This window comes from Antedon bifida, chromosome 9, assembly GCF_963402885.1.
Source record: "Antedon bifida chromosome 9, ecAntBifi1.1, whole genome shotgun sequence".
NCBI classification, from domain to species: Eukaryota; Metazoa; Echinodermata; class Crinoidea; order Comatulida; family Antedonidae; genus Antedon; species Antedon bifida.
In genome coordinates, this window is record NC_136234.1 from 6,916,529 (window position 1) to 6,942,923 (window position 26,395).

Here is a 26,395-nt window from a genome sequence, read left to right on the forward strand (position 1 = left end):
AAATTGCTATCGTTTAACACATTATGGCATTCCTGTACTATAACTCATTTTTATTCATTTACTAATATCAATTCAGTCATTTCTAGATATTTATATAAAAATAGGGTCAAAGTAATTTTTCTTGGAACTTAGATAGTATGAAAAGAATTCTACTATTCTTTCCTTTACTACAAATAAACAAGAAAATATTGTCATTTGACATTTACATTAAATTTATTTATAAAAATGTAGTGCCGTACTTACCTAAAAATATTTATTTTTGCCATTATATTGTTTATTTTACCATTTTATACTAATATTTATATTATCAAAAGTGTTATTCTTTATAAAATATTGGCACAATAATGATGACTTTACTATCTATAGGCCTAGACACTTTAAAAAAAGAATATTGCGAGTATTACGTCATTATAAAAATAAAAGTTGATTGCACTATAATACACCTGAATAGACTATAAATACTGTATTTATAAACGTTTTTTACTTTAAATTTATGACTATTAAAATTAAATTTCGTTAATAATATTAATTTCCGTAATAATAGATATAAGTTGTCCATTTGTAAATAGATATAAATAAATATAAAAAATATAAAATACCATCTGTTCAATTATAATTACATTATTTATACTACATTCAAGGTATATCATTATTTATAGCAGTAGGGTTATGCTTGGTTCCCATCAGAGAGACGCGTATTTGATTTGACCAATCACAAGCAACTCACTTGCGTTGCGTCTACGTCCTTGTTTGCGTCTCTCTTGGGAACCAAGCTTTAGTAATGATTTTGCGCCACAATCACAAGCGATGGATTTAATTGTTGCATCTACGTCCTTGCTAGCTTTGCCTGGGAACCAAGCGCAAATTATATCTACGTACGATAGCATAATATTAAATTAAATGAACAGGTCAGATGTGTCGACAATTAACTTAACAAACATTGTGTCATCCTTAACATAAGCTGAATCACGTAGAACATGATTGGACACAAACAGGGGGCACCCGGATGCAACATTCATGTCACCAGTAGGTCGTTTAAAACTACTACTGCGCACGTCAGGCTTGAATGAGTCTGTTAAACTCCGTGTACCAGTCTCCTGGTCAAGCAATATCATCGTCACCTAGAAAAAGAAGAACATTAATAAAATTAATCATACCCCCCGAAAAAGAAATAATTTCGGCTATGATCGAGAAAAAACAATGATGGGAAAATTCAAAAAGAAAGTTTTCATAGTAGTCCATGGGATTTAGCTAAAAAATGACCCTTTTCTCACACAAATTGCAAGAAAAGGTTTTTTTGATGAAATGTGTTCTTTAGACCCTACTGAACACATTTATCAACGTTAGGACATTTTTCGACAACGGGAAGTAGCCTAATTTGCATAATTAAAAATGGCCGCCATTTTTAATAACGTACTCTGTATCTTGGAAACCGCTAGTCACAGGATACTTAATTATGGTGTCAAAATCGTTAAAATATATGTTTTTATATTCACTTTATTGAAAAAGTTTGTCCAAAAATGAATGGAAGTGCTATTTCTAACATTATTGACCTTTGACCTTGAATTCTCATATCTCAGCAACCACTAATCGGAGATATACAAATTAGGGCTTAAATTGTTCAGAAACTACACATTTATATCCAGTCTAATGGCATGTTTTTGCAAAAAATGGCGGATTCTAACATTATTGACCTTTGACCTTGATTTATCATATCTTAGCAACCACTAATCTGAGAGACACACAATATGGCTCAAACTGTTCAGAAACTACATATTTATATGTAGTCTAATGGGATGTTTTTGCAAAAAATGGCCGATTCTAACATTATTGACCTTTGAACTTTGCACTACATAAAATCGCATAACTTTGAAAATATTGTACATATGAAATTATTTTTAGTGTCAAATTATTCAGAACATACATGTTTCTATAGAGTCTAATGACACATTTTGTCCAATAATGGCCTATTGTATGGTTATTAACATTTCAACTATATTTGAAAAGGATTATTTTTAAACCCGGAATCTTCTTCATGTGGACATCCATTAGAACATGTGATTTGGCACTCTAAAATGTAAGAGTTGCAACGTTGACTTATTATGTTTAGTTTAAAGTAGGCCATGGTACATTAAATTTATAAGCATAAACTATTGCATTCATCCATAAACTGCCTACAAGTTTACACGTTTGTTTATTTTATTTCTTATTGTCTTTGCAGCTGAAGCTGAATTACAAGATATTTATATTAAAAGCATTAAAATTGATGGTTAAAAAATGGTAAAAATTAAACCACATAGAAACATGGTACATACACAATACATTCACGTAAAAAAAGTACAAAAACAAGTTATAAAAAAGGTTAAAAACTATACACCACTAGTAGTCGTACTGTATATGGTTATTGAAATAAATAAATGCCATAAGAAACTGAGGTTTTTACTGTATACGGCGAAAATATTGCAAGTGGTGGTCAGCCTAATTATGAGTCTCTCTCTCTATGATAGCCAATTAATTAAACTAAACTAAATATGTTGCATTAATATCGATCTTTTAAAATTCCAGTTGTCAACAATGCGTCTAGTAGTAGAAAAGGCCTTCTTAATAAGACTATGTTTCAACCTAAAAGAATGCCCTCAAGAGTGATGCTATCCTTAGCAAAATATAAACTAAATAATCTTTAGAAATTTGTTTTTTGAATATGCCATTTCATGGCAATTTAATTTGATCGAAAAATAAATTACTAACTTGAAGAAAACTTTAATAAACCTGCAAAATGGCATGGCCTATTTAAAGTATGTACAATATATCATAAAAAAACTACATTTTTGTTGGCTCTGTTAATAGTGTCAACACCAACTTTCTCCTGAGTAAGATGTAAGACCTAATTTAAAATTTATTAATAATCCAAACCTATAATGTATGTATACATAGGATAATATTTTTTTTTTTTAAAGTGAATATTTTCAGTTTTTAAATTTAATTTAAATCAACTGGTTACATGCGCTTTAAATTACCACCATATTCTAAACAAGTAGTGCCAAATCACATGTTCTAATGAATGCCTACATGAAGAAGATTCCGGGTTTAAAAATCCTTTTTAAATATAGTTCAAATGTTAATAACCATACAATAGGTCATTATTGGACATAATGTGTCATTGGACTCTATATAAACATGTATGTTTTGAATAATTTGACACTAAAAATAATTTCATATGTACAATATTTTCAAAGTTATGCGATTTTATGTAGTGCAAAGTTCAAAGGTCAATAATGTTAAAATTGGCCATTTTTTGCAAAAACATCCCATTAGACTAAATATAAATATGTAGTTTCTGAACAGTTTGAGCCATATTGTGTGTCTCTCAGATTAGTGGTTGCTAAGATATGATAAATCAAGGTCAAAGGTCAATAATGTTAGAATCCGCCATTTTTTGCAAAAACATGCCATTAGACTGGATATAAATGTGTAGTTTCTGAACAATTTAAGCCCTAATTTGTATATCTCCGATTAGTGGTTGCTGAGATATGAGAATTCAAGGTCAAAGGTCAATAATGTTAGAAATAGCACTTCCATTCATTTTTGGACAAACTTTTTCAATAAAGTGAATATAAAAACATATATTCTAACGATTTTGACACCATAATTAAGTATCTGTGACTAGCGGTTTCCAAGATACAGAGTACGTTATTAAAAATGGCGGCCATTTTTAATTATGCAAATTAGGCTACTTCCCGTTGTCGAAAAATGTCCTAACGTTGATAAATGTGTTCAGTAGGGTCTAAAGAACACATTTCATCAAAAAAACCTTTTCTTGCAATTTGTGTGAGTTAAAAGTCTAAATCCCATGGACTATAGCTACAAAAGCACAAGCTGTGGTAAACTCAAAATGATGTAGGCGAGGTAATATTCTTTTTTTAGTTTTGGGAGTTCTGAAAAGGAATTTCTTAAATAATAAGTCATGTAGTTATAAATGTTATTTTGACAACCACAAGAAAGAAAGAAAAATATATGGGAAATTGGTTTTAATACCGGGCTTTAATAGAATTCCCTTTTATTCATACTTCCTAATATAACTTTAGTTTTAAAAACTATAAATATTAATGTATATTACCTTCTGTCTGAAGGGCCATTGTTGAAGGGCGTCGTAGTCCCCTTTCATGACGACAAAGAACAGGGAAACATGCGTCCCCTTTCCCATCCCGTCTCCGTTTAGATATATCCTTGCACACATCTTATAACCATATCTACTGGTATAGAACGGCTGACTGTACAAAGAGAGTATTTTTCCATTCACAGCTTCTTGTCTTCTTCGACTTATTCCCGAGATTTTCCAAAGCAATACACCGTCATAGCTGGCTGTTTCCAACAGTTGGAATCGTATTTCGTTCTCAGCTTGCTTCACAGACTGAACGTTTAACTCTTTCTCAAAACTCGCTATTTGTCCATGTCCTAAACAAATTATAAAAGACGATTATAGTTTCCAGATATCATTCTAACTGTATACTACACAATCACATTCCAACTTTTACAAAATCAGGGGTGTAGGCCATAAAGTATGATAAGACGGTGTGAAGTGGTTTAGGCCTAACATGAACTTCAAAAGGGGGTGGGGATACCAATGTCAATTACTGTCATTCTGAAACTATTAATTAGAAGATACATACCGTTTGTGAGTGGCCTAATTGTTGATGGGACACTCACTGCACGGTGTTTATTTTCTTCAACTTCTTCCACTTTTCTTGCCAACAGTGATACGGAATCTTGTAGAGGTATCAATAATTGTCGTAGTTCCACTAAATCCCTTTTGTCAGCCGCATTTTCAACTTTGGCTTCAAATGTTTTGAAATTATCCAAATGCTTACCAAAGAATTTCTGGAATAGTAAAATCACAAAAAGACACAATTTATAAACACGCACTATCATTATTATCTACACCACCGCATCACCACCGTCGTCATCATCATCATCATTATCACCACCGTCATCATCAACATCATCATCACCACCGTCATCATCATTAACATCATCACCACCGTCATCGTCATCATCATCGTCATCATTATCATCATCATCACCACAACCGTCATCATCATCATCATCTTCATTATCATCATCATCATCATTGAATTCGTCTTCTCACTAACCTAGCCTATTACATGCCTACCTGTAAACTGCCAAATCGTTCATCCTTAACTTTAAGCGTATTCTTTATTGAATTTATTTCTCTCAAAAGTTCTTTTTCCTTCTCATCATCTACGCTTCTCTGACCCTTTAGTTCGCTGATGTGACGTAACGATTCCGAAAATTTTAAGTCCAACATTGCAGTTGTCATGGTTACCAAATCAAGATGTTTCTTAACATCCGCATCCATGTGCTTTTCTAGTTGTTCTAACACACCCTGAAAATAAGCAATAATTGATCAAAGATCGTACGTGTGTTTTTAATATTCATTTGAAATATGTATGAGAGATGGGCCTGAGGTGAACAAGGCTGTACCACCCACACTCCCAACCCCCTTCTAAAGCTTGGTTCCCACTAGGAAAGCAACGCAATGACAAGCAACGCATTACGCAAGAGAGTTGATCAATCACACGTTAACCATCCATCGCTTGAGATTGGTCAAACCACTTTGCGTTGCGTTACGTCCTAGTGGGAACCAAGCTTTAGGGGCCCTATTCAACCTCTTATAATACCATTATAAAGTACCAAAAGATACCACTTACCTTAAATGTACATCCGTAGGGTTGGAATTTACAGGATTTTTCTTGAAGTGGGCAGTATTCATCTATATGTTGTTCAATAAGGTCCTTCTGTATGTCCTTCTGGCCACAGTTATTCGGACAATTGACGGGCAACTTTGAACAGGATATTTCATGGTCCTAGAATTTAATGAATAATATAAGATAATTATTTGAATTCATTTTTACCATTATTTTTCTACTTTTGAATATTTGTTCTTAAATTTCTCAAAAGAAAAGATGAGTAGGCCTACTAATAGTATAGGAAAGTGTACTGACCTGAACGTCCGTATGGGGAAGGCTGTCGCTGCAATATTGACACTTAACCAATCGATAATCACAAGTGTTTTTTAAATGTTCCATCAGATCCTTTCTCAACAGCTTGGCTTGACATCCTCGGGTATGGTGCATGCAGACAACAGGCGAATGAAGACAACCTTCAACATGTTCTTTAAGTTCCTTTAGAGGGAACGTGTCTATACACCCTTTGTCTTTATGAGGACAGTACACCATAGCCCTTTGGATTTGCCGTCTGGCATGATGGTCGGGTGCCAGTTCTTTCTTGTTAAATTCTTCATTACAGTTTGGACACACTGTATTTTCAAAATCGCTAACGGAATAAACAATGTTAATGTTAGACTTAGGCCTATACATACATTCAATACATTTATGATCTGCAGGGGGCTGTCAGCTCTAAAACTTAACATAATTGGAGTGTCAGACAGTCAGGGGTTCCAGCAAATACACCAATTATCTGTATCATTATGATCCGTCCACTAAGGGCTTCCGTACTCTGTTTATACAGTTGAATAACAGTGACCTGGCAACTATGAGCTTCCGTCAGATGACGTGGCTTATTTGACTCATATTCATAAGGTAATGACTTGTTTATTAATTATTACTTTATTGTTATTTGTATTTATTTTGACAAACAGGATGGGCACTTGACTTTGACAGTTATGCCCTTCAAAGATAGATATTAAAATAGTATATAACCTAATCATTCAATCCATGAGAGAGCCTATGGGTCCGTGCTAGTTAAATCATGTTATTATCTCCTCCTACGTTTTTTCAAATTCAATTCAATATGATTCATTTTTCATTATTTTTTTCCGTGATACAGTATGATACAGCGTCATGTGCGCAGCATGGGTATTCTGGAACATGTGGCTCAAGTATCCATTGTTAAATATAGGAAATGAGGATGATATTAGGCGTAGGGCCTATCATGTTAATGATCAGAAAACTAATTATAGTAGCTACCACCAGGAAACATTCAAACCCGTTGGGGAGTATACGGGGGAGTATATTAGCAATTATATACAAAATACAGGCATTTCACATTCATAATGTTATAACAGACATCATCCATAGAACTGAGGATGGCATATCGTTGTTCATGCTAGTTTCGACAAGCATTTACATTACATCATACATATTTCCATAAAATTAAAAATTGATGATCTCATTAAAAAACTGGTTGGGACGGGACATGGCAATATTGATCTTTCAGATTATGTTGCAACTTTCATTGTTAGGCCCGTGATGGTGTCCCTGATTGTGTAAGAGATAATAATTGGTTTTGTAGTTAGGTACTATGTTACTGTACACATCACATCCCTCTCTATGAATATCAAAGGTAACTTGAATCAATAAGTATTCACGTCAGTCTTACAGTCTATGCCTACATTGAATTGAATTCCATAAACAACACGTCCCCTTGTCTCTTAGCAACATGACAACCATGACAATCACATTTACGCGTACTTTTTTTAACATAAAGTCCCACTTACGTTTTAACCTAAACAAAATTAAGCCTATACACAATATTAATGATATTTTAAATCGCTACAAAAAATGACAATCATATGACTTACTCGTATGTCTGGTTCAAAATACAAGAACAGAATCTGCACCCGCACGGTGCCTGCATCGCCCGGTACAGAGGAAGATGACACAAAACACATCTTAGATCATCCAATACACTTTCCTCTAGAAATGTAACTTCTTGGTAGTTTTGGAAAAACTTGTTCGGTAGTAAGTCTAAACTGACATTAGGTATGTGTCCGGCGATGGTTTGTGTATCGGGGAAAGACACATTAGCCTTAGGAGGATAAGAAGCGGATAAGTCAGTCATATAATATAAATGCGGAGTCTGTAATGTAGATGATATTTGTAAAAAAACGTTTGAAAATGAAATGAAATCATTTTTAGGAACCACTATGCTTATATATTGTCACTATGCATGATGTAACTACTGAAATATTCTGATTGGCCAGATCGTTCGATCTGTAGTCGCTAGATTAGACAAGAAAACCCCGAATGATCAATCCGCTCCGCTCACGTTGCACTACTAGAGCTAGCTAGCTAGAGATTCGGCCCTGAGACGATTCGGCCCGAGACTATTCGGCCCACTTTTGGTGGGACGATTCGGCCCACTTTCGGGCCGAAACATCCCACTTTGTGGGCCGAAACGTCTCACCTCAGACCAAATTCATATTCATTTTTGTGGGTATTTATCAAGTTTTTAAAGGTGTTTAACAATCCGTATTTTATTGATATTGACATTTTGATATAATATATATAATAAATTACTAAAAAAAACGTAATTTTATAATGAATTTATTACTTCGAAAACCTTGTTTATTTCGTGCATTCGCCAAACGGCCAACAGAGGGCGTAACTTGTTTACATCGTTCGCGTGACTAAAAATTGATCATTTTCGACAATGTTTTCAAAATGTTTGCTTTATTGCATCTTTATCCCTAGTAGTACTACCCCATAGTCTCTCTGGAAATAAAGTTTGGGGAAAAAGCTTATTTTTGCTTATAAAATGCATATCAAAGCCGATAAATGTAAGTGTGCCGAATCGTCTCAGGGCCGAATCGTCCCGGGCCGAATAGTCCCGGGCCGAATCGTCCCAGGGCCGAATCGTCCCGGGCCGAATCGTCTCAGGGCCGAATCGTCCCGTTACCCTAGCTAGAGTAGGCTGCCGCATCCCTGTTGTGTAAGGCCTACGGCTTATTTGATAGTTTTAAGAAAAATGCCTTAATGTTTTAAAATGAATTTCCACGCATCATTTCCGCCAAGTGAAATAATCAAATTAAATGTTGGTGGAACCAAGTAAGTTATTACCAAAAAATAAAATAGTTCTCTGGCTGTTTTGCTAGCCCTATAGGCCTAGTAGCCTAGCTAGCTAGCCTCAGCAGTCAGTCATCAGGCTGGTAAATCATCAGGCTCCTGGGTTGGCCTGGTGGGTGGGCCTACATAGCTAGGGAGGCAAGGCTAGACTCCTAAATACCAAGCCCTATGCCAAGCATAGTCGAGTCCTACCAGTATAGAGTTTAAATTGTATGAAATATAATGTAGTCTAGGCCTAGCCTAGTAGTTTCATTAAGGCCTACTTACAGTTCCTAGAACTAGCCTAGGCCTAGGCCTACTAGGTTTTGTCGTAAACAAATGTTGAAACTAGGCCTACTATATAGGTCAGGCCTAGATAGTAGGCCCAGGCCTTGTTTTAATAATATTAGGCCTACTATAGAGTTATAGGCTAAACCTACTATCCTACGCTCTACTACAGTATAAATTCATTCATTCATTCTAGGTATATTAAAATATAGGCCTAGGCTAGGCTAGATTAATAGTAAATAATCTAAACTGTCGGGTGACATGATTTGAAAGATAGGTAAAATAGGCCTAGGTCATTTTGCAGGTTTTCCGTAAATAAAAAACAAACTAAAATATGATTTCATTTATAAAAAGACAAAATAAATGGTTAAACTTAACCAATAACTCATTGTCTGACAGACAATTTGACTTTTGTTTTAAATTATCATGTTTTCAGGGGAATAACTATTATTTTACATTAAAATGGCATATTCAACAAAACAGTTTTTTTCTGGTGGACAATATTTTTTAATATATATTTTTAGTTAATTATAGATGATCATTCAGGCAGCAGCCATTCAATCTGGTAGACATTCTCTCCGGTACCCATTCACTCTTTATTCTCTTTTCTTGTTTGGAGAAATCCCTTTTAATTAAAGGAGTAGGTTGATCACTACCTTTAGTTCCTTCCATTTGCAATCAGACTCTGATTTATCATGTCCTTTATAAAGATACCTTTAAATGCCAAATTTCATTTCAGATTTTCTACTTCAAAGCAAACTTTATCATGGGTACCAGATTCTTTCTTTTCCAGGTAAGAAATGATAAACATATAAAGAAGGATAATCGATTTTATGAATAGAGTATTTATTCATTAATATTATTATAACCAACGTATCAGAATTGAATGGAAATTTAAATTATGTTTTACAGAATGTTATTTAAAATTGTCTCTTTTTAGTCTTCTCAGTGGTCGTATATCATCAATGAGAGATGAGGAAGGAGCTGTAAGTTACATTTTATTTATCAAATTTCAAACATCAGTGTTAAAAGCCTGTTAAATAACAAACCATCAACTTCATTTATAATTTTGTTTTATATTGAAATTTATAAACATTTTATGTATAATGTTATTTTATTTATAATTTTATTACCATATATTTTTAAAACAATTTATTTAAAAATATAAATTATCAATTATTTATTTCAACAGATATTTATTGATCGTGACCCAGTGGTGTTTGTTCCCATCTTAAATTACATGCGAACCAAAGACTTGGATTTAAGAGGTGTCAATATAACCACTCTAAGACATGATGCAGAGTTCTATGGTATATCTCCTCTTGTAAAGAAGTTATCACTTTGTGAGGATCTTGGGAGATCTAACTGTGGCAATGTTCTATTCCATGGATATCTTAATGCTCCATGTAAGTAAATCCTTATCTTAAGCTCTGTCTACACTATCAAACTAGTTTGATGAAAAAAGTGTGATGTGCTCAAATATGGTAGTGATATGACATCATCATGTCCATATATTGGCACATCACATTTTTTTTGTCAAATAAAATTTGATAGTGCAGACGGAGTTTTAGAAAAATAAAATTTGTTTTTTTAAAGTTATTTCAACAAAATAATACTGAATTTATCCTCAATTAAAATAAGTTGTTTCTGCTGCAGGTTTCCCTGCTCGGAGCGAGCAACGCAACAGCATTGCAACAGAAGCAGAACTACGGTCAAGACCAGGCTCAGCACGAAGTATGTCAAGTCGTGACCATCGCCCTCAATCAGCAATTGAGTATCGGAAATCTGACATAGAAATGAATTTAAGTAAGTCCCTTCTTTTAATTTACCTTATCACAAGAATTCATGCAGTTGTTTCAATGCAGTTGCATTTTATTGTACACAGGTATTTATCTTATAATCTCCATTAAAATGGGGTTTTTCCTTTCTAATAAATATTTGTTTCTTGTATTTTTTATATAGATATAGATCCACGAAAAGTAATAATAGTAACAGGACACCACGGCTGGATTGCTGTAGCCTATGCACACTTTGTTTGTTGTTATCGTATCAAGGAATCCAGTGGATGGCAACTCGTTTTTACGAGTCCTTACCTCGAACAGTCCATTGAACGCCTCGCTCTCAACTCTAAAGTTGTTGGAGTGACACAGACAGATGGACGAGATAAGATGCTGGCTGTGGCATTTGGCAGTATGATCCGTTTATGGTGTTGTCAAGATGATAGTTTAAGAAATGAAATAGGTTTGTATAAAGCTCAAACTAGTTTTACAAAAACAATGTGATGTGCTCAAATATGGTAGTGATATACCCAAATATGATAGTGATATGATGTCATCATGTCCATATATGGGCACATCACATTTTATTGTCACATTTTATTGTCACATTTTGCTGTTGAAAAAGGGCACTTCAGGAAAAGAGGTGTTCGTCTGAACCTGGATTACTTTTTCCTGAATGAATGAATGAATGGATTCGTTTCAGGTACTTTTGATCTTGGAGTGAGAGTCGATTCATTATTTTTTATCGGAAGTCAACTGGTTGCTACTAGTCATACAGGAAAAGTAGGAGTATGGCATGCAGTTACCCGTAGTTGGCAGGTAAAGGTCTCTTGTATCTAGGTTGGACCATTAATATAAATACCTAGCCTAAGTATTTAGGCTCTATAGACTAAGGACCTATAGATTAGGTGAAGGCAATACCTCACTATATACACTATAAGTCTAGTTTATACTTACAAATTGTGTTTCACTCATCATGTGTGCATATTGTATTGATATATTTGAGCACTGTACAAATTCCAAACATTGAATTCTCATCTTTCACGTTTCAAGTATTTTCTGGCTTGCATTACTACATCTTATATTTATAAAGATGATGAAATGTTGTGACAGTTATTTCATTGGCATGCAGCCCTTGGGAGATTGCCATCATTAAGTGGAAATTCCAGTTAGACATTATAATGTTGCCAAATTCCAAATCATTAATTATTGACATATTAACAAAAAAATTATATTATATTTTATTATTGATTTCAGAACAGGTTATTTTAGTTTTTGTTATTATATTAATCATTTTGGGTGTCACTTTTTTTGTTTATTTGTTTTATTATTACCAGCAATATTATAAATGACTTGCCAAAGTTTTGCTAAATTTTAACATTTTATATGTTCCAATTTATAAAATTCTATTGTTTCAGTGTCAGAATATTCAGCCAATCAGTAGCTACGATACAGCAGGGACGTTCTTGTTGCTAGGTTGCACAAATGGTTCTATATACTATATAGGTAATTTTCAAATTTTTAACAAAGTATATAATACAAAATCATCCTAAGCAGCAAAGTACAATGGCATGCAATAAAAGTGTGTGTGTAAAGTGGAGAACGTCATGTGACAAGATGAGAGCCGTTACTGATGATAATGATATAATACAAATAATATATACTAAATAAATAAAAAGTTAAATGTGTTACTGATTCAGAGCTGGTGATTATTATTTAGTTGGGAATAGTTCCGAGATGAGAATTTATTCAATATAAAATTTGAGTAAATGGTTCCTGATCTGACAAATCAATTGCTCTCCAAAAATGAGGATGTGAACAAGATATCTAGTGTAAATGAGGATGAGGAAGATTATTAATAGATAATTAAGGAACTTAATATCTACAATTCTGTTTTGGTAGATATGGAAAAATTCCCTCTACGAATGAAAGACAATGACCTGCTGGTCACTGAACTCTACGCTGACCCTTCCCAGGATGCAGTTACTGCTTTGAGTGTTTATCTTACTCCAAAGATAAGTATGTTTATTTTGTATTGAATAATAAATATTATAGAAGATATATAGAAGGAGCAAATACAGTTGTAGCATGAAATATTAAAATATGTTACTTATTTGTATTTTGCTAAATTTGAATGCTAACATTTCACATTTTTTGTATTGCAGTTTTGTTAAATGTTATTTTATTTGTAAACTTGACCAAATGCCAGCAATTTTGTAAACATATGGCTTTGAGGCTTAATATTGTTTAATACAAGTTATTTATATGAGTTATGCAATCCGTCAGGATTTCCCCAAGCTGATAAACATCGATATCTGCTTACAACATTACGAGTAAGTGATGCAATACAGAGCATAAGCTAAAATGTTTTACAGAAATAGATCTATCTCAAAGCCAGGAAACTTCATGTGTTTTTCCCAGATAAATATATTCAAACTTTTAATGTGAAAAATTATACCAGCTGAGAAAGAAATGAAATCCCATATTGCCATATTAATTGATTTTTGTTTACTGATTTTAATAATTACATGTAGTTTCAATCTAAAAAGCATCTTGTATGTGGTGAAATAAAACAAATTCAAATTATAAAGATATTTATCTGCAGCCAATGTGCTCATTTTTAGCTACAAAATCACCTGCGAATTAATGTAGACCATCTATTCAATTATTTATGATAAAAATTGATTTTAATTGATTTAGCTTTAATGGGGAATTGGATTGAAATTGCTTATGGCACAAGTTCTGGTAAAGTGCGAATGATTGTGCAACATCCTGAGACGATGGGACAGGGACCGCAACTGTTCCAGACGTTTACCGTTCATAGAAGTCGTATTACAAAGGTGATGCTGTCTGAGAAACACCTTGTATCAGGTAAGCCTCACTCTTCATTAATGTAATACAACAGAACCCCTTCTGTACCCAGCACAGTATCGCCTTCAGTGGCATAATGCTGATGCCTGAGAGGCCCCTGGTTTAGGAACCGTAAGTGGCCCTCCAACGCTTGAGGCCTTGGGCGTTTTTTCCTCTGCGCACTGCTCAGGGTCCCCCATAAGCTACTGGGTTTAGCCAATGAGTGCTCATAGCCTTACGCCACTGGTCACCTTAATAGAGATGTTCCCTGAATAGGGGTTGATTTCCCCTTGTTCAGTTCACATAAAAGTTAGTTAGGTATTTAAAATAGAATAAAATTGATTGCACATTTTTAGACCGTTTTTTTAGTATGTACTAATTGTATTATAGTTTGTTCTGAATCAAATCATGTACGAACGTGGAATGTGACCCGATTTCGTGGAATGCTTTCAACTCAGCCAGGGTCAACACCTCTTGCCTCATTCAAGGTTCTGTCTTTAGATGAACCAGATTGCCATCCAAGTTATCCAGTTGGTAATGATATTGGTGAGTGAGTGACAATAATTATATGACCAAGTATTAATGCCAATTTACACAGACAACCGGTAACAGTAATAAAAATATAAATTCTATGTTATTCCTTATGGACACAAGAAGAAAAGTATATGAGAACTTGGTAGTGGAAATATGTTATCTTTTCATTGTTTGGTTTGTTTGTATTTCCAGGTCCCTATGGTGACAGGGAAGATCAACAAGTATTTATTCAAAAAGTTGTACCAGAGACGGACTTACTTTATGTAAGAGTATCGTCTACAGGACACAGGTGGGTGGCACACTGTCTTCTTCGATGTTAAACATCGCAAACTATTTATATTTGAGTGATTTATTTATTCCACTTTGTTTTACACTTTGCTTTAACAGCTGTACTACAGCAGTACAGCTGACTATAAGAGGCCCTCTTAAAAACAATACAAAGATATACAAACGACATGTAGATGTACTGTAGATGCATTAACTTTGAGACTATCTTCTATTTGTGATTCCTTACATTTCATATTTATATCGATCAATCATTCCATTTTTAAAACACCAATCCAAAAATCATTGTTCAAGGCACTTTCAAAAAGAAAATCAATCAAATCAAAAACAAGTGTACTACTAAGAATATAAAGTGATTGTGTTTGTTTTGATTTTATATATTTAGGAAAATTGCCAAGACTAACAATAAGCAAATTCATTCACTATCCTTCTTAAATGTGGCAATTCCGTTCACAAGACAAACACAAGATTCTCTACATAAACAAAGTCTTATTTCTTTGGGTGTGGAGTTGTAATTTATCATTAAAAAAATTCCTGACATATGATATGATTTGAACCCAGGACCCTTGGATTGGTAGCTAAGCATCACAACCAACTAACGATACACAAACTACATTTCCTGTTTTCTTCAACAGGGTATGTGAGATACGCTCAGTAGATACAAGCTTTATTAGTTGTTTTAGTGTCCATGAGTGTGAAGGGTCAAGTCGGATGGGGTCAAGGCCTCGGCGCTTTCTGTTTACAGGTCATTCTAACGGAAGTGTACAGGTTAGTCATATATAACATTTTCTCTTGGTTATTAATCCTTTTTACGAATTACAAAATTCTTTGAATTAAATTTTATTCCTTTTTTTAAGATTTGGGATTTAACAACGGCACTGGAATCTTATTCAAAATCTGACAAAAGTAAGTTATTTTTGTCTAATTACATAATTAAGAGTTGGAAATGGCTTGTGTGTGATACAATCACAGAATAAGCAGATATATAATGCATTATTTTTTTTGTTTAATATTGAGAAAAATAAATTACATTTATCATCTTTTTTTGTAGCTAACGATTTAGCAGGCCCATCTCATGAAGAGCTGGTATACTTAATGGGTCAATGTGATCTTAGTTCATCACGCTGTACTACCCCTTCACTTAGTCCAGCAACCTCATTAATGCCACTAAGAACCAATCAGCTTCGAGCATCTAGTAATCACCTTGGCAACCGTAGCACAGAGGATCTACCACTTGGAGCAGAGGGGGGTCATGAGGAAAATATTAATGATGTCAGAGTTACACATTGTTAATATGATTATTGTTTATTAGAATATGTTATATTTATATTACAGAATCAAATATGTATGTGGCTCTTGACTGATATTTATGTATAAATGTGGAAGATGTATTCTCTCCTAAAGATTAACCAAATGTTTAAAATTTGGCGCTAATGCAGTTTCTGTCCTGTGAGGCCTCCGTACTTTTTTCGGCAGGCCTATCAATGATTTTCACGAAGCTAAGCTGATGATGGATTTCTGAAGGGTGCTCAATTATTTATTGATTAAAAATAAGTATAAATAAAATATTATCGATTTTTTACAATTTTATGCTTGCAGAATTTTGTTGACAACTTGTGAGTAGGTTGGATGAAGTATAGAAACAATTTGGAGTAATTTTAAGGGGTGGCTACGAGACTGCATTAGCGCCTAAAATTGGATATATTTTGAAGAATTTGAGCAAAAACCACTGTTGGCTTAAGAGCATTTCTATAATTGTTTGATTTGTCAAACTTTTCATTAATTTCTATCTTTCTCAGGTTAATTTTGATGATACTTAAAAAGTGAGTAATTTAAAGTTAACTGTTTAGATCTGTTTTGGACGAGGACTTCATTAGTGAGCATGTACTTGCGTATATTGCTATATTTCTGTGCTGGCAGAGAAATGTTTATACCAAGTACGTTAATTGACATTTTTAAAACCATTTATGGACCAAGTTATAAAAGTGAGTCCAGTTTTTGTGGGTTTATACTCAAGTGCAGCGATGTGTTAAGTTTTTACTTACATGGTTGTGACATATTTGACTGTGACTGGTAGATTGCTATCCAAGAACATTGTGAATACATCATATTGAGAGTTCATATCAGCAATCAGTCAAATATGCTTATAGCGTCACCTTGCAAACTTATAACTACTAATACAGTTACATTGTTGCATTGACTAATTTTATTTTTGTTGCACTTTCTATTTTATTTATTGACATAATAATTTTGTATTTTTTTCTTCTTCAGTAAATAAAAACCAACACTACACAATTTGTTTATATAATTTTTTATCACTCTTTTTTGATTCAAATACAAGAATGCTATTTATAAAAACGCACCCTTTTACCAGGTGAAAGTCAACGTATGACCAATGTTAAAATATAAAAAAGTCAAATAACTGAAATAAGGTAAATTATTATTTATACATCTTAATCTATTTAATACTTTTAAAGTTCGCCTTTCGGACCTTCGTCTACCTATGAGCACACAGATGACGAAAATGAAAGTATTAATTCCTCATATAGAACTATTCACAAACGCTTTACTTATCGTATAAAATTTATATTCAACTTATAATATGGGAATGTAATGATATAAGAAACAGTAGATATTGCAAAAGGACGGAATTATAGAAAAGCATTACAGTAGTGGAGGGAATGTTTTATAAGTACATAATTCATTTTTAATATTGGACGGTTCTTTCATCTACATATTGCAGAGGACGGAAATTTATCAAACTAAATAAAAAAATTAAAGTATTTAACATAACAAAAAATACAGTTGTATAAAAATGTTGAACATTACAACAATAAATAGTACAGACTAATTTACAAGTAAAAACAATTAGTAGATCAAGGTGTTTCTATATGTGATCTTAAAATCTATAAATTACATTTTAAAAAGTACATGCACAAATAGGGATTGACCTACTACAATGTATGGCCTTTAAGGCTACGGGGCGTCATATGCAGCAGAGCAGAGCATGTTTAAATGTAAAATATGTTTGTATTTTTTAAAATCCCCATGCATTTTAGACACATATTCCTTTGCTGCATATGGCACCCCATACAAGCCTGCTTATTATTGTGTGCTGATGGAAACCTGAAATTAGATCATTCATTAATTCTTAAAAGGACGGAAATAAAATATTATAACATCAGCCCAATATAATGCACTTTCACATCAATTAAAAAATTAAAATTAAAATTTATTTCAGCCAATAATTCACAAAATCTTATTTACTATAGCTAGTGAAAAACCATTTATTTTATGTATTTACAAATTATTTTTATATGGTTCAACATGCACAAACACAATAAAAAATATAAAATCACCCCAGGTGAAAACATTAATACATCATCAAAAGGTTAAAGGTGAGTGTCGGTAAACATAGTTTGTTCTTTAGTGTAGCTATACGGTTGACTGACGTGGGTCATGTTGTCGTCATCATACTGTGGAAATATAAAGAAAAACATTTTCTTAATTTAAATATTAAGAATGCAATCTGGGGAAAAATGGCAAAAGGCTTCCTACTTTCTTGGAGTTTTATCAGATAATCTCTATTGTTTTGACAACTCTTGTAACATGACCACAGTGCTGCCACAACTGAATGATTTTATTTTAATTTAATATAGAGTACAACATGGTATATAAAAGTGATATGGTAAACTTAGTTTATTTTATCATTATTATTTAAGATTAATGCACTTACCAATCCACTGTCTGCTACTTGATTATCCCAGCCTGCGTCGTCTTCATCATCAAATTTAAAGAATTGTTTTTCGTCAAATATCTGACTTCCTCTACGACTGCGTGGTGTTTGCGGAGGCATCCCCACAAACGCTGGGTTGTTATAACCTTTAAGACTAGCGTTGGTCAAGCTTCGTTGACTCACAGATCGACTGATCGCTTGGGGTATTGGGTCCTGTAAAACCAATACAATTAATTCAATTTTAAAATAGAAAATTTAGTAAATATGATATAAAATGTTCTATTTTAGGTTTTCTCAAGAAACGTTTTTTCCAAGACATTAAAACCTCATAAAATTTACTGTTGATAAAATCTCTCAAATAGTTGATTGCTGCACTCACCATGATGCTCTCAGAGTGAGCGTAGTTACAGTTGTTGAAAGACGGGATGAGTAACCCTCGTTTTTGTCGTGGGGGTAACGGCTGTCTCTCGCGCTCATAAGGTTTACGAGCTCCCATACGGTTCAAGCAGACGGCGATGAAAGCCAACAATAAAAATGCGACGAAGAGTACAACAAGAGCTAGGAACCAACCGGAGGAATACCAATCTTCATTTTCCTCTCCACTAGATGCCCCATCTAATAGTGGCAAAAGAAAGAAGAATGTAAACACTGCATAGGTATGATTATTATTATTAACTCAAGCTCCTGTGAATTCTGTTCCGGCGAGCTCTTAATGGGAGCTACAAAGTTCTGAAGAACAGAGCAGTGTAAATATTTCCTCAGCTTTTCTTTACTTTTTTTGGTTATCATAGAATATTTTATGGATTATTTTTGTGTGTAAAGAGTGGATCTGGATGAATACTGACGAAGGACCACATGGGTATATGCGCCAGGGGGTGCGTCTCTCGGTGTGCAAACATACTTACCGGATTTTTTTTTTTTTTTTTAATTTATTAATTTCACAACTTTATTAAACTGACTAAACAATGATGAAAAAACAAACAATTCGGTGTAAATCGTTCCTCAGCTTTTCTTTATTTTTTTGGTTATCTTAGATATGTTATGGATCATTTTTATGTGTAAAGGGCTTATAAACCTTGTATTAGGCGCTATACAAGACTACCATGATTATTATTATTAGTTTTAAATTATGAACAAGAATTGTAAAAGTAAACTTACTGATGCTGTTGACATCATACACTAAAGCGCCTGATGATACTTCACCTGTAGTTGTTCTGCATATCACAATAAATTCATATACTGAAAATATACAAAAATTATACAAAAATAACATTAAGCAATTTTAAATAGCTGTATTATACTGTTTAACACACACCGGGCATCAACACTTATTTGATGTGCACTCAGGTGTGAAAGTGGTATGAGATTGTAGCATTCCGTAATCACTTAGATCTGTCACTAAAAATGGTTGAAAATATTTATTCAACAAAAAATAAATGTTGCAGTATCAGTTACTAAAACCATTACTTTCTTTCAGTCTACTTACACTTTTCTGTGAGAGGGCGCTCAACAGTCGTTGCCACTCCGCTGTAAACTTTGTCTCCATTTTCTGTGAGTACATACTCAACCAGTTTGCTGTTTAATATGAAGCTGTTGGTCCATCCAATCACAAGATTTGAGGCATTTGTTTGAATGGTAAGATCTGACACATACACAGGTGCTGTAGAAAATTTTTACAATATATATATTTTAGTTTAGTAATTTAATACTCTGGAATAATATGATGTATGTTAGTAGCCAATGTAACACATATCAATATTTGGTTTATAGTTAATGGTTCAATTATATTAACAAAACTCTTTTCTCTTGTTATACTGTATGTTTAGAATATGTGACATAACAATACCAGTTTTGAACCAACCAAGTAATGAATTTTGAATTTCTTTATTTGGTAATCAAGGTTAAAAAACAATAAAATATTATACATATAAAACAAATGCACAGAAAAACAGGCCTTGATTACAAGGAATGCCAAGAAAAATTAAAAACTTATTTCCACTTCGTCCTAAAAACAAGGAACTGATAAAGAACATACAAATTACATCAAAAGAATCCTTAAAAAAATTGGAATAGAATATAAAAGTTTAAACATTACAATTTATCTTACACTAATTACAGTTTCAAAAAAGATTTATTATAAGAGCCATACAGTATATAAATATTGATTTATTGCACTAAAGTACAAAAAATGGATGCCTCTACTTTCCCCATATAATCTTGTTTTTTTGGATTAATAGGTTATAGCAATGAAGAAGGTAAGTACAACCAAGGACATTTTAAAATATCAAACAAATCTATATATTTCTTTAAACATAAAGTATAGGATACATAAATGAATGCCAAATAGTACTAGTAATTATCACAATTAAAAATCACTTTTCCATTCAGTAGAACTAATATTGAATGGCATGTGATACATAATTAACAAATCAAATTGCTAAAGCTCGGTCTACACTATCGAACTAGTTTGACAAAAAAAGTGTTATGTGCCCAAATATGGTAGTGATATGACATCGTTATGTCCATATATAAGCACATCGCAACAAAGTTTGATAGTGTAGACAGAGCTTAAGATGTGTGTTTGTGTGTGTATTATAAGATAGCAAAATGAGAGACAAGAAACATAATGTTACCCTTTGCAGTAGTGCTTCCAATCGCAGACGGTGATTCTGCATTGCCTTCTGAATTATGAGCAAATACTTGGAACTCGTAGCTGGTGTATGGTTGAAGATTACTCAATGTGTAGTTAGTACTTGTTCCTTCGTAAGACTTACTAAGAGCAACTTCAGTACATGATTGAGAAAACGGTTGAGAGGTCAAAGGGCAGGCTGGCCTAGAATACAATTCATATCTGCATAGAAAAGAAAAGTAGTTTTATATTTTGTTTGTACCTTGATGAATACGAATGTTGTGTTAATATAGTTTGGGACGTTTTTCTGCAAACATTTTTTTTTATTACAACCCTGGCACTAGGTCAGGATTGAACCCTGGACCTTGGGATTGGAAGGCAAGCATGTTAACCACCAAGCTACAGCTCCACTACAACTACTACTATATGATGTGTTTCTTTGAATATGATGTACATGAGTATGTTTCGACATATTTTAATGCCTGTTGTTTCCTCTGGGCACTGCTCTAAGGCCCCTGGGTTTAGCCAGTGAGCGCTCATAGCTGTTACACCACTGGACAAAAGTACCTTTCTATAATGCCGTTGGTCTCTATGGGGTCTTGCCAAGATACCATAATGAAGTCAACTCCCTCCTGCACTATTACAGGTGCTGCTAGGCCTATTGGTATGGATTGCATGGTCTGCACATAGCCTGGCTCACTGGTGGTGCACCCCCTTGATGTGCATGCTTTCACGCTGTATGAGTAGTAGGTGAAAGGTTCAAGTCCTTCGTCAGAATAGCTAGTTGATGTGGTTCTGGAAAGCTGAAACAAGAGTGTAATTATAGAAATTAATAATAACAATAAGGAAATCTTATATTGCGCCGGTTTCCATCACAAATTAGATGCTCATGGCGCATTGACACAATGCAATGAATGAAATCATATAGTAAAGTCAAAGTTCGAGCTGATGATAAATGTCTTAAGCTTTGATTTAAAGGAGTTTAACATGTTCCAAGAGATGGACGTTGAATAGTATACAACTATTCTCAAGTGTAAACATTACTTTAAGCCAGCATTTGACATTGCAAGACACAAATACCAACACTGAATAAGCCATTCAAAATATGGAGTGCATATAGGATATTGATATACTGCTGTCTATTTGATCCTGTATTCAATGTAACAACTTCCATGAATATCAGCATTCATTTAAAATTAAGACTTACCTCAGTTGAGTTCCTAATGACAGCATAGCTTGTAATGATTCCATTTGGTTTTACGGGTTCTTGGATGTTTACTAGTAATGATGTGGACGTTATAAGAGAAAATGTTGGTGGTTCCAAACCCTGCAGAAAACAAAATCATGATAGGTTAAGAATGTTTATTTTAAGTAAATTATTTTAAAAATATGAATGAATAAGAATGACATGTTGATATAAAATTTGCAGTACACCACATATATATATACTTTGATCGTCCTCAGGAGTGAGAATATAAGAATATGAACTGTCTCTTAAAATTTTCATTTTATGTAGACTTACCTCTGGTGGTGCTTCCAACATCCTAACTACTGCCCAAGAGCTTGTTACTTGTCCAGCAGTATTGAACGATGTCACTCTGTATTCATATTCCATATTTGGTTCTAATGTTGGATCTTCATCAACGTATGACAATGTTGTCCCATTTTGTAAAAGGTATGTTTCTCCACGTCCTCCACTTGTTCTGAAAACTTGTCGTCTTTGCAGCTGGTAGTACAGTATGATACCATTTGGTTGTTGAGGAGGACCCCACTCAACTGATATACCACTAGCAATCCCATTTGAGTCAGCAAGAGGAGTTAAGCTTGGTGTTAATTGGCCCGATGGTGGATGTTCTAGAGTACGAGTGCTGGCTCTGTCGCTGAGAGCACAACCAGATTCTGTACAGGCTTCAATACGGAACTCATAAAGTGTGAAATAGAAAAGATTTCCGACGACATGACTAAACTGAAGACCAGAAAACGCAGGTGAACCATCTAAATAAAGAGTGTAGTTAAGGATATCGCCATTTGGATACAGTGGTGGTACCCATGTCGCACTGATTGATGTTGAGCTTAAGGCAGTGACTACAGGAGCCATAAGACCCGCTGGAGACGAGGATGATGTTGTAATTACAGCAGGGCTGCTAACAGCAGTTCCTTCTCTGTTGAAAGCAGCAACTACATATGAATATTCCTGACCTGGAATAAGTCCACGACCACCATCTCCAAAGTCTGGGAATATCAAAGACAATCCACTGTAAACTAACCGCCCATCCCTGCGTAATTCATAATTAATGATCTCCCCGTTCGGATATAATGGAACGGTCCATGAGGCTTCAACAGCGGTAGCACTGAGTACTCGTAACGATGGTGGATTCATTTGCTGAGGGGGCGCTTCAAATGGTCTGCCTAATGACGGCACACTTTCAGTACAACCACCTGATGTGCATGCCACAACAGTGAATGTATACTCTTGGTACGGAGTCAAAGAATTAACAACAGTCTCCAGATCCAATCCTCTATACTGTTCTTGTCCGTCCACTTTTAATTCATATCGAATAATTTCTCCGTATCGAAGTGAAGGAACATTCCAAGAGACTTGAATAGCAGTGGAGCTTACAGTGACTAGAATTGGTGGGTCAACAAACACCGGTGCTGTTTCTAAGGTTCTGATAAATGTCCTGTCACTAGTTGTACAGCAACAAGCAGTACAAGCTCTTAGTGTATAATAGTAGACAGTGTAGGCTTCTAAATCAGTGTCATTGGTCTTCAGAAACTCTGCAGGGAATGTAAATCGTGATGTCTCGTTCCTCTCCAGAACATAAACCTGTATGACACCATTTGGTTCTTCTGGTTCTGTCCACTGAATGATAAGAGATGTTGGGTTGTCCAAGATAAAATTGACGGAGGGTGGGTCAACGTAAGTTGGCGCCGCTTGATCAGTCTGTATGGAAACCCATCCACTGTCGGTTGATCCAATTGTGTTGTATGTTATGATCTTGTACTCGTATAGAGTGTGAGGTCGAAGTTCTGAATCCGTAAAAGTGTAGTAATCAGAATCAGTGTTGTATCCTACATAAACAATATTTGTCTGTGTAAACGAACTATCATCTGTGTCACGTTTTCTACGTCGATTTAAAACTGATGACCTCCGAAGAATGTCATACCTTGTAATCGGACCATTAGGAGAAATTGGAGGCTCCCACGATAAGGTTACTTGTGTAGCATTGACAAATTCAACGGTTGGAGCACCTTGATTTTCTGGTAACACCGCTGCTGTTACTACTGTTTGAGGTTCTCCTCTTCCACATCCAGCCCCTGTGCAAGCTTCCAAAATCAGAGTGTACTCCGTGTACGGCATCAGCCTACGGAAGACAAACTCTCTCTGAAGACCTGTATATATCGGCTCCGTTAAATAGATATCTTGGTATATATTATAAGCAAGAATGTTGCCATTCACTTGTCCAGGTTCGTTCCATCGAAGAATTAAATGAAGACCATCGCTTCCTTTCTGTACGATAAACGATGGGATGGCAGCCGGTACGCCTTCTGCCGTCTTAACATTACCCCATGAACCTCTTCCTTCTCCAGCACTGTTCACAGCTACGAGACGCACCTGGTAAGATGTGAATGGAGCTAGGCCATAGAATGTAGCCTCTCGTATGATCCCTGCTACAGTAGCTGCAGTTTCAACAGGGTATGTCAGAGTTGGGTCAGTTGATACTTGTTGGTATTCAATCCTATAAGCTGTGATGACACCATTAGGTGTTGCCGGTTCATTCCATTGAACCTTAACACCGTACGGAGAGACTGCTTCTAATGCTAAAGGTCCTTGTACCCCTTGTGGTGGGGCTTCTAGAGTTCTGACAGCTGCCCAATCACTATCAATATACCCAAGGGAGTTCTCGGCTCTGACTTTGTACTCGTACAGCGTAAAAGCTACAAGTTCTGGCGCAGCATTGATGAAGGAAAGAGCTGATCCGACATACGAGAGAAACTCCTGACTGCTGCCATACGTACGACGGTATACTTGATAGTTGGTGATGATGCCATTTGGTTTGAGGGGTGGTTCCCAGGTGACTTCAATAACTGATGGACCTGTTGCCTTTAAGTTTGGTGGCTCCTGATCTTGAGGACTTGCTTCTGATGTGGTTGCATATGCTTTTGGACCGTGACCACATCCCCCTTCGTTACAGACCTGTACACGAACATTATACTGCGTATATGGATTGAGACCGGTTATTAAGTACGAAAGTGTTTGACCAGAGAACTTTGTAAACTGGTCTGGCGATCCGCTCATGACGACAACTCCATACACCTGTATATTGCCATTAGGAAACAACGGTGCAGACCACGTAGCCCGAATCTGAGTTGAACTTAAGACGGAAAGCGTAGGAACCGGGATCCCTTCTGGGGTGCTTTGAGGTGTCTGGACGACGTACTTGGAGCTGTTAGTAGCGCCTGCTGAAGTGGCTGCTTGCAGAATGTATTCATAACGCGTGTTTGGAGAGAGTCCATTGTCTATGTACATGAAGCCAGTCCCTTCGTAAATGAGTTGATCTTGTCTGAATAGCCTGTAGAGGGAGACCTCACCATTTGGAAATTCTGGCTCACTCCAATAAAGTTCCAATATTGTTGAACTCACTGTGACATGTACCGGAGGAGATAAACCTATGAAAGAAAAAGTATGCTTCATTACATTATGGTTATAAATAAACAGTTTAAAGGCCAATTTACTCAGACAAGCAGTAACGGTAATAAAAAATGTAGAATCTATGTTATTCTATACATATATTCTATTCTGTACACAAAACGCGGAGCGGATGGGTGGTTTCCGCTCAGGATAGATATAGAGTCTATGTGTGACAAGCTACACGGTGTAAATTGGCCTTAAGTTGTAAAGACTGAAAACATCTTTACTATCATTTAGATTACTGTTTGTGATCTTGTTCCCATTTCTATTGTAACATTAACAATTATGAGCATGACTGAAGAGATTAGAATAGAACATTTCCCCATATTGAATTGTTTCCTTCTTCTCCCCCATACATTGAGTTTCCCCACATGTTTCTATCGACTACTTACCATCTGGTATGCCCTCTAGCGTCGTACTAGTCACAGGATTACTAGCTGTGCAACCTGCTTCTGTACAAGCTTCCAAAGTGTATTCATACTGAGTGAATGGAGTTAAGTCTGCAGAATTAGGACAAATTAGAAAGTATTATTTATAAATCTCCATAAATCATTATTCAATCAGTTACTGTATCATATGTTGTTATATGAGTCTAAATCTCTGTCTACACTATCAAACTTTATGTGACAAAAAAAATGTGATGTCCCCATATATGCACATGATGATGTCATATCACTACCATATTTGGGCACATTTGTTTTGATGCCTTGACAAAAAAAAAAAAAAGCTAAAAAACAA

General features: G+C 34.8%; 3 protein-coding genes across 4 annotated transcripts in view; 1 reads left to right on the top strand and 2 right to left on the bottom strand.

The window, feature by feature from the left end:
* Positions 1–238: 238 nt before the first annotated feature.
* Positions 239–7,829, bottom strand: LOC144852434 (TNF receptor-associated factor 3-like). Its single transcript, XM_078710235.1, has 7 exons — positions 7,622–7,829; positions 6,024–6,354; positions 5,730–5,885; positions 5,171–5,404; positions 4,671–4,878; positions 4,118–4,455; positions 239–1,121 (listed from the first exon to the last, which is right to left on the bottom strand). Exons 1-7 carry the CDS (start codon positions 7,675–7,677, stop codon positions 897–899), a joined length of 1,548 nt encoding a protein of 515 aa, XP_078566361.1. The 5' UTR covers positions 7,678–7,829; the 3' UTR covers positions 239–896.
* A 905-nt stretch (positions 7,830–8,734) lies between these two features.
* Positions 8,735–15,951, top strand: LOC144852429 (BTB/POZ domain-containing protein KCTD3-like). The gene is made up of 15 exons (XM_078710230.1): positions 8,735–8,867; positions 9,892–9,945; positions 10,093–10,138; positions 10,345–10,558; positions 10,809–10,958; positions 11,115–11,393; positions 11,634–11,749; positions 12,349–12,436; positions 12,833–12,949; positions 13,631–13,801; positions 14,171–14,326; positions 14,507–14,603; positions 15,235–15,367; positions 15,457–15,505; positions 15,651–15,951. Exons 1-15 carry the CDS (start codon positions 8,806–8,808, stop codon positions 15,890–15,892), a joined length of 1,974 nt encoding a protein of 657 aa, XP_078566356.1. The 5' UTR covers positions 8,735–8,805; the 3' UTR covers positions 15,893–15,951.
* A 1,015-nt stretch (positions 15,952–16,966) lies between these two features.
* Positions 16,967–26,395, bottom strand: part of LOC144852415 (usherin-like) — a 34,472-nt gene continuing 25,043 nt past the window's right edge. For both annotated transcript variants that reach the window (XM_078710202.1, XM_078710201.1), the window contains 10 exons: positions 26,050–26,157; positions 22,487–25,635; positions 22,172–22,291; positions 21,532–21,767; positions 20,969–21,186; positions 19,822–19,995; positions 19,494–19,574; positions 18,715–18,950; positions 18,336–18,548; positions 16,967–18,075 (listed from right to left, as the gene is read on the bottom strand). In XM_078710202.1, the coding sequence (XP_078566328.1) occupies positions 17,992–18,075; positions 18,336–18,548; positions 18,715–18,950; positions 19,494–19,574; positions 19,822–19,995; positions 20,969–21,186; positions 21,532–21,767; positions 22,172–22,291; positions 22,487–25,635; positions 26,050–26,157 (4,619 nt within the window). In that variant the 3' untranslated portion in view covers positions 16,967–17,991. The remainder of the gene's footprint in view (positions 18,076–18,335; positions 18,549–18,714; positions 18,951–19,493; positions 19,575–19,821; positions 19,996–20,968; positions 21,187–21,531; positions 21,768–22,171; positions 22,292–22,486; positions 25,636–26,049; positions 26,158–26,395) is intronic.

What these genes read in the sequence shown, in the direction of transcription:
- LOC144852429 (XM_078710230.1), top strand. Translation starts at nt 8,806, where the DNA reads ATGAATTTCCACGCATCATTTCCGCCAAGTGAAATAATCAAATTAAAT. An exon ending in TGAGAGATGAGGAAGGAGCT is followed by an intron (nt 10,139 to 10,344) that starts GTAAGTTACATT and finishes TTATTTCAACAG; the next exon opens with ATATTTATTGATCGTGACCC. An exon ending in TGAGAAACACCTTGTATCAG is followed by an intron (nt 13,802 to 14,170) that starts GTAAGCCTCACT and finishes ATTGTATTATAG; the next exon opens with TTTGTTCTGAATCAAATCAT.
- LOC144852434 (XM_078710235.1), bottom strand. Translation starts at nt 7,677, where the DNA reads ATGCAGGCACCGTGCGGGTGCAGATTCTGTTCTTGTATTTTGAACCAG. An exon ending in TTCCCCATACGGACGTTCAG is followed by an intron (nt 5,886 to 6,023) that starts GTCAGTACACTT and finishes ATTAAATTCTAG; the next exon opens with GACCATGAAATATCCTGTTC. An exon ending in CCTACGGATGTACATTTAAG is followed by an intron (nt 5,405 to 5,729) that starts GTAAGTGGTATC and finishes GCTTATTTTCAG; the next exon opens with GGTGTGTTAGAACAACTAGA.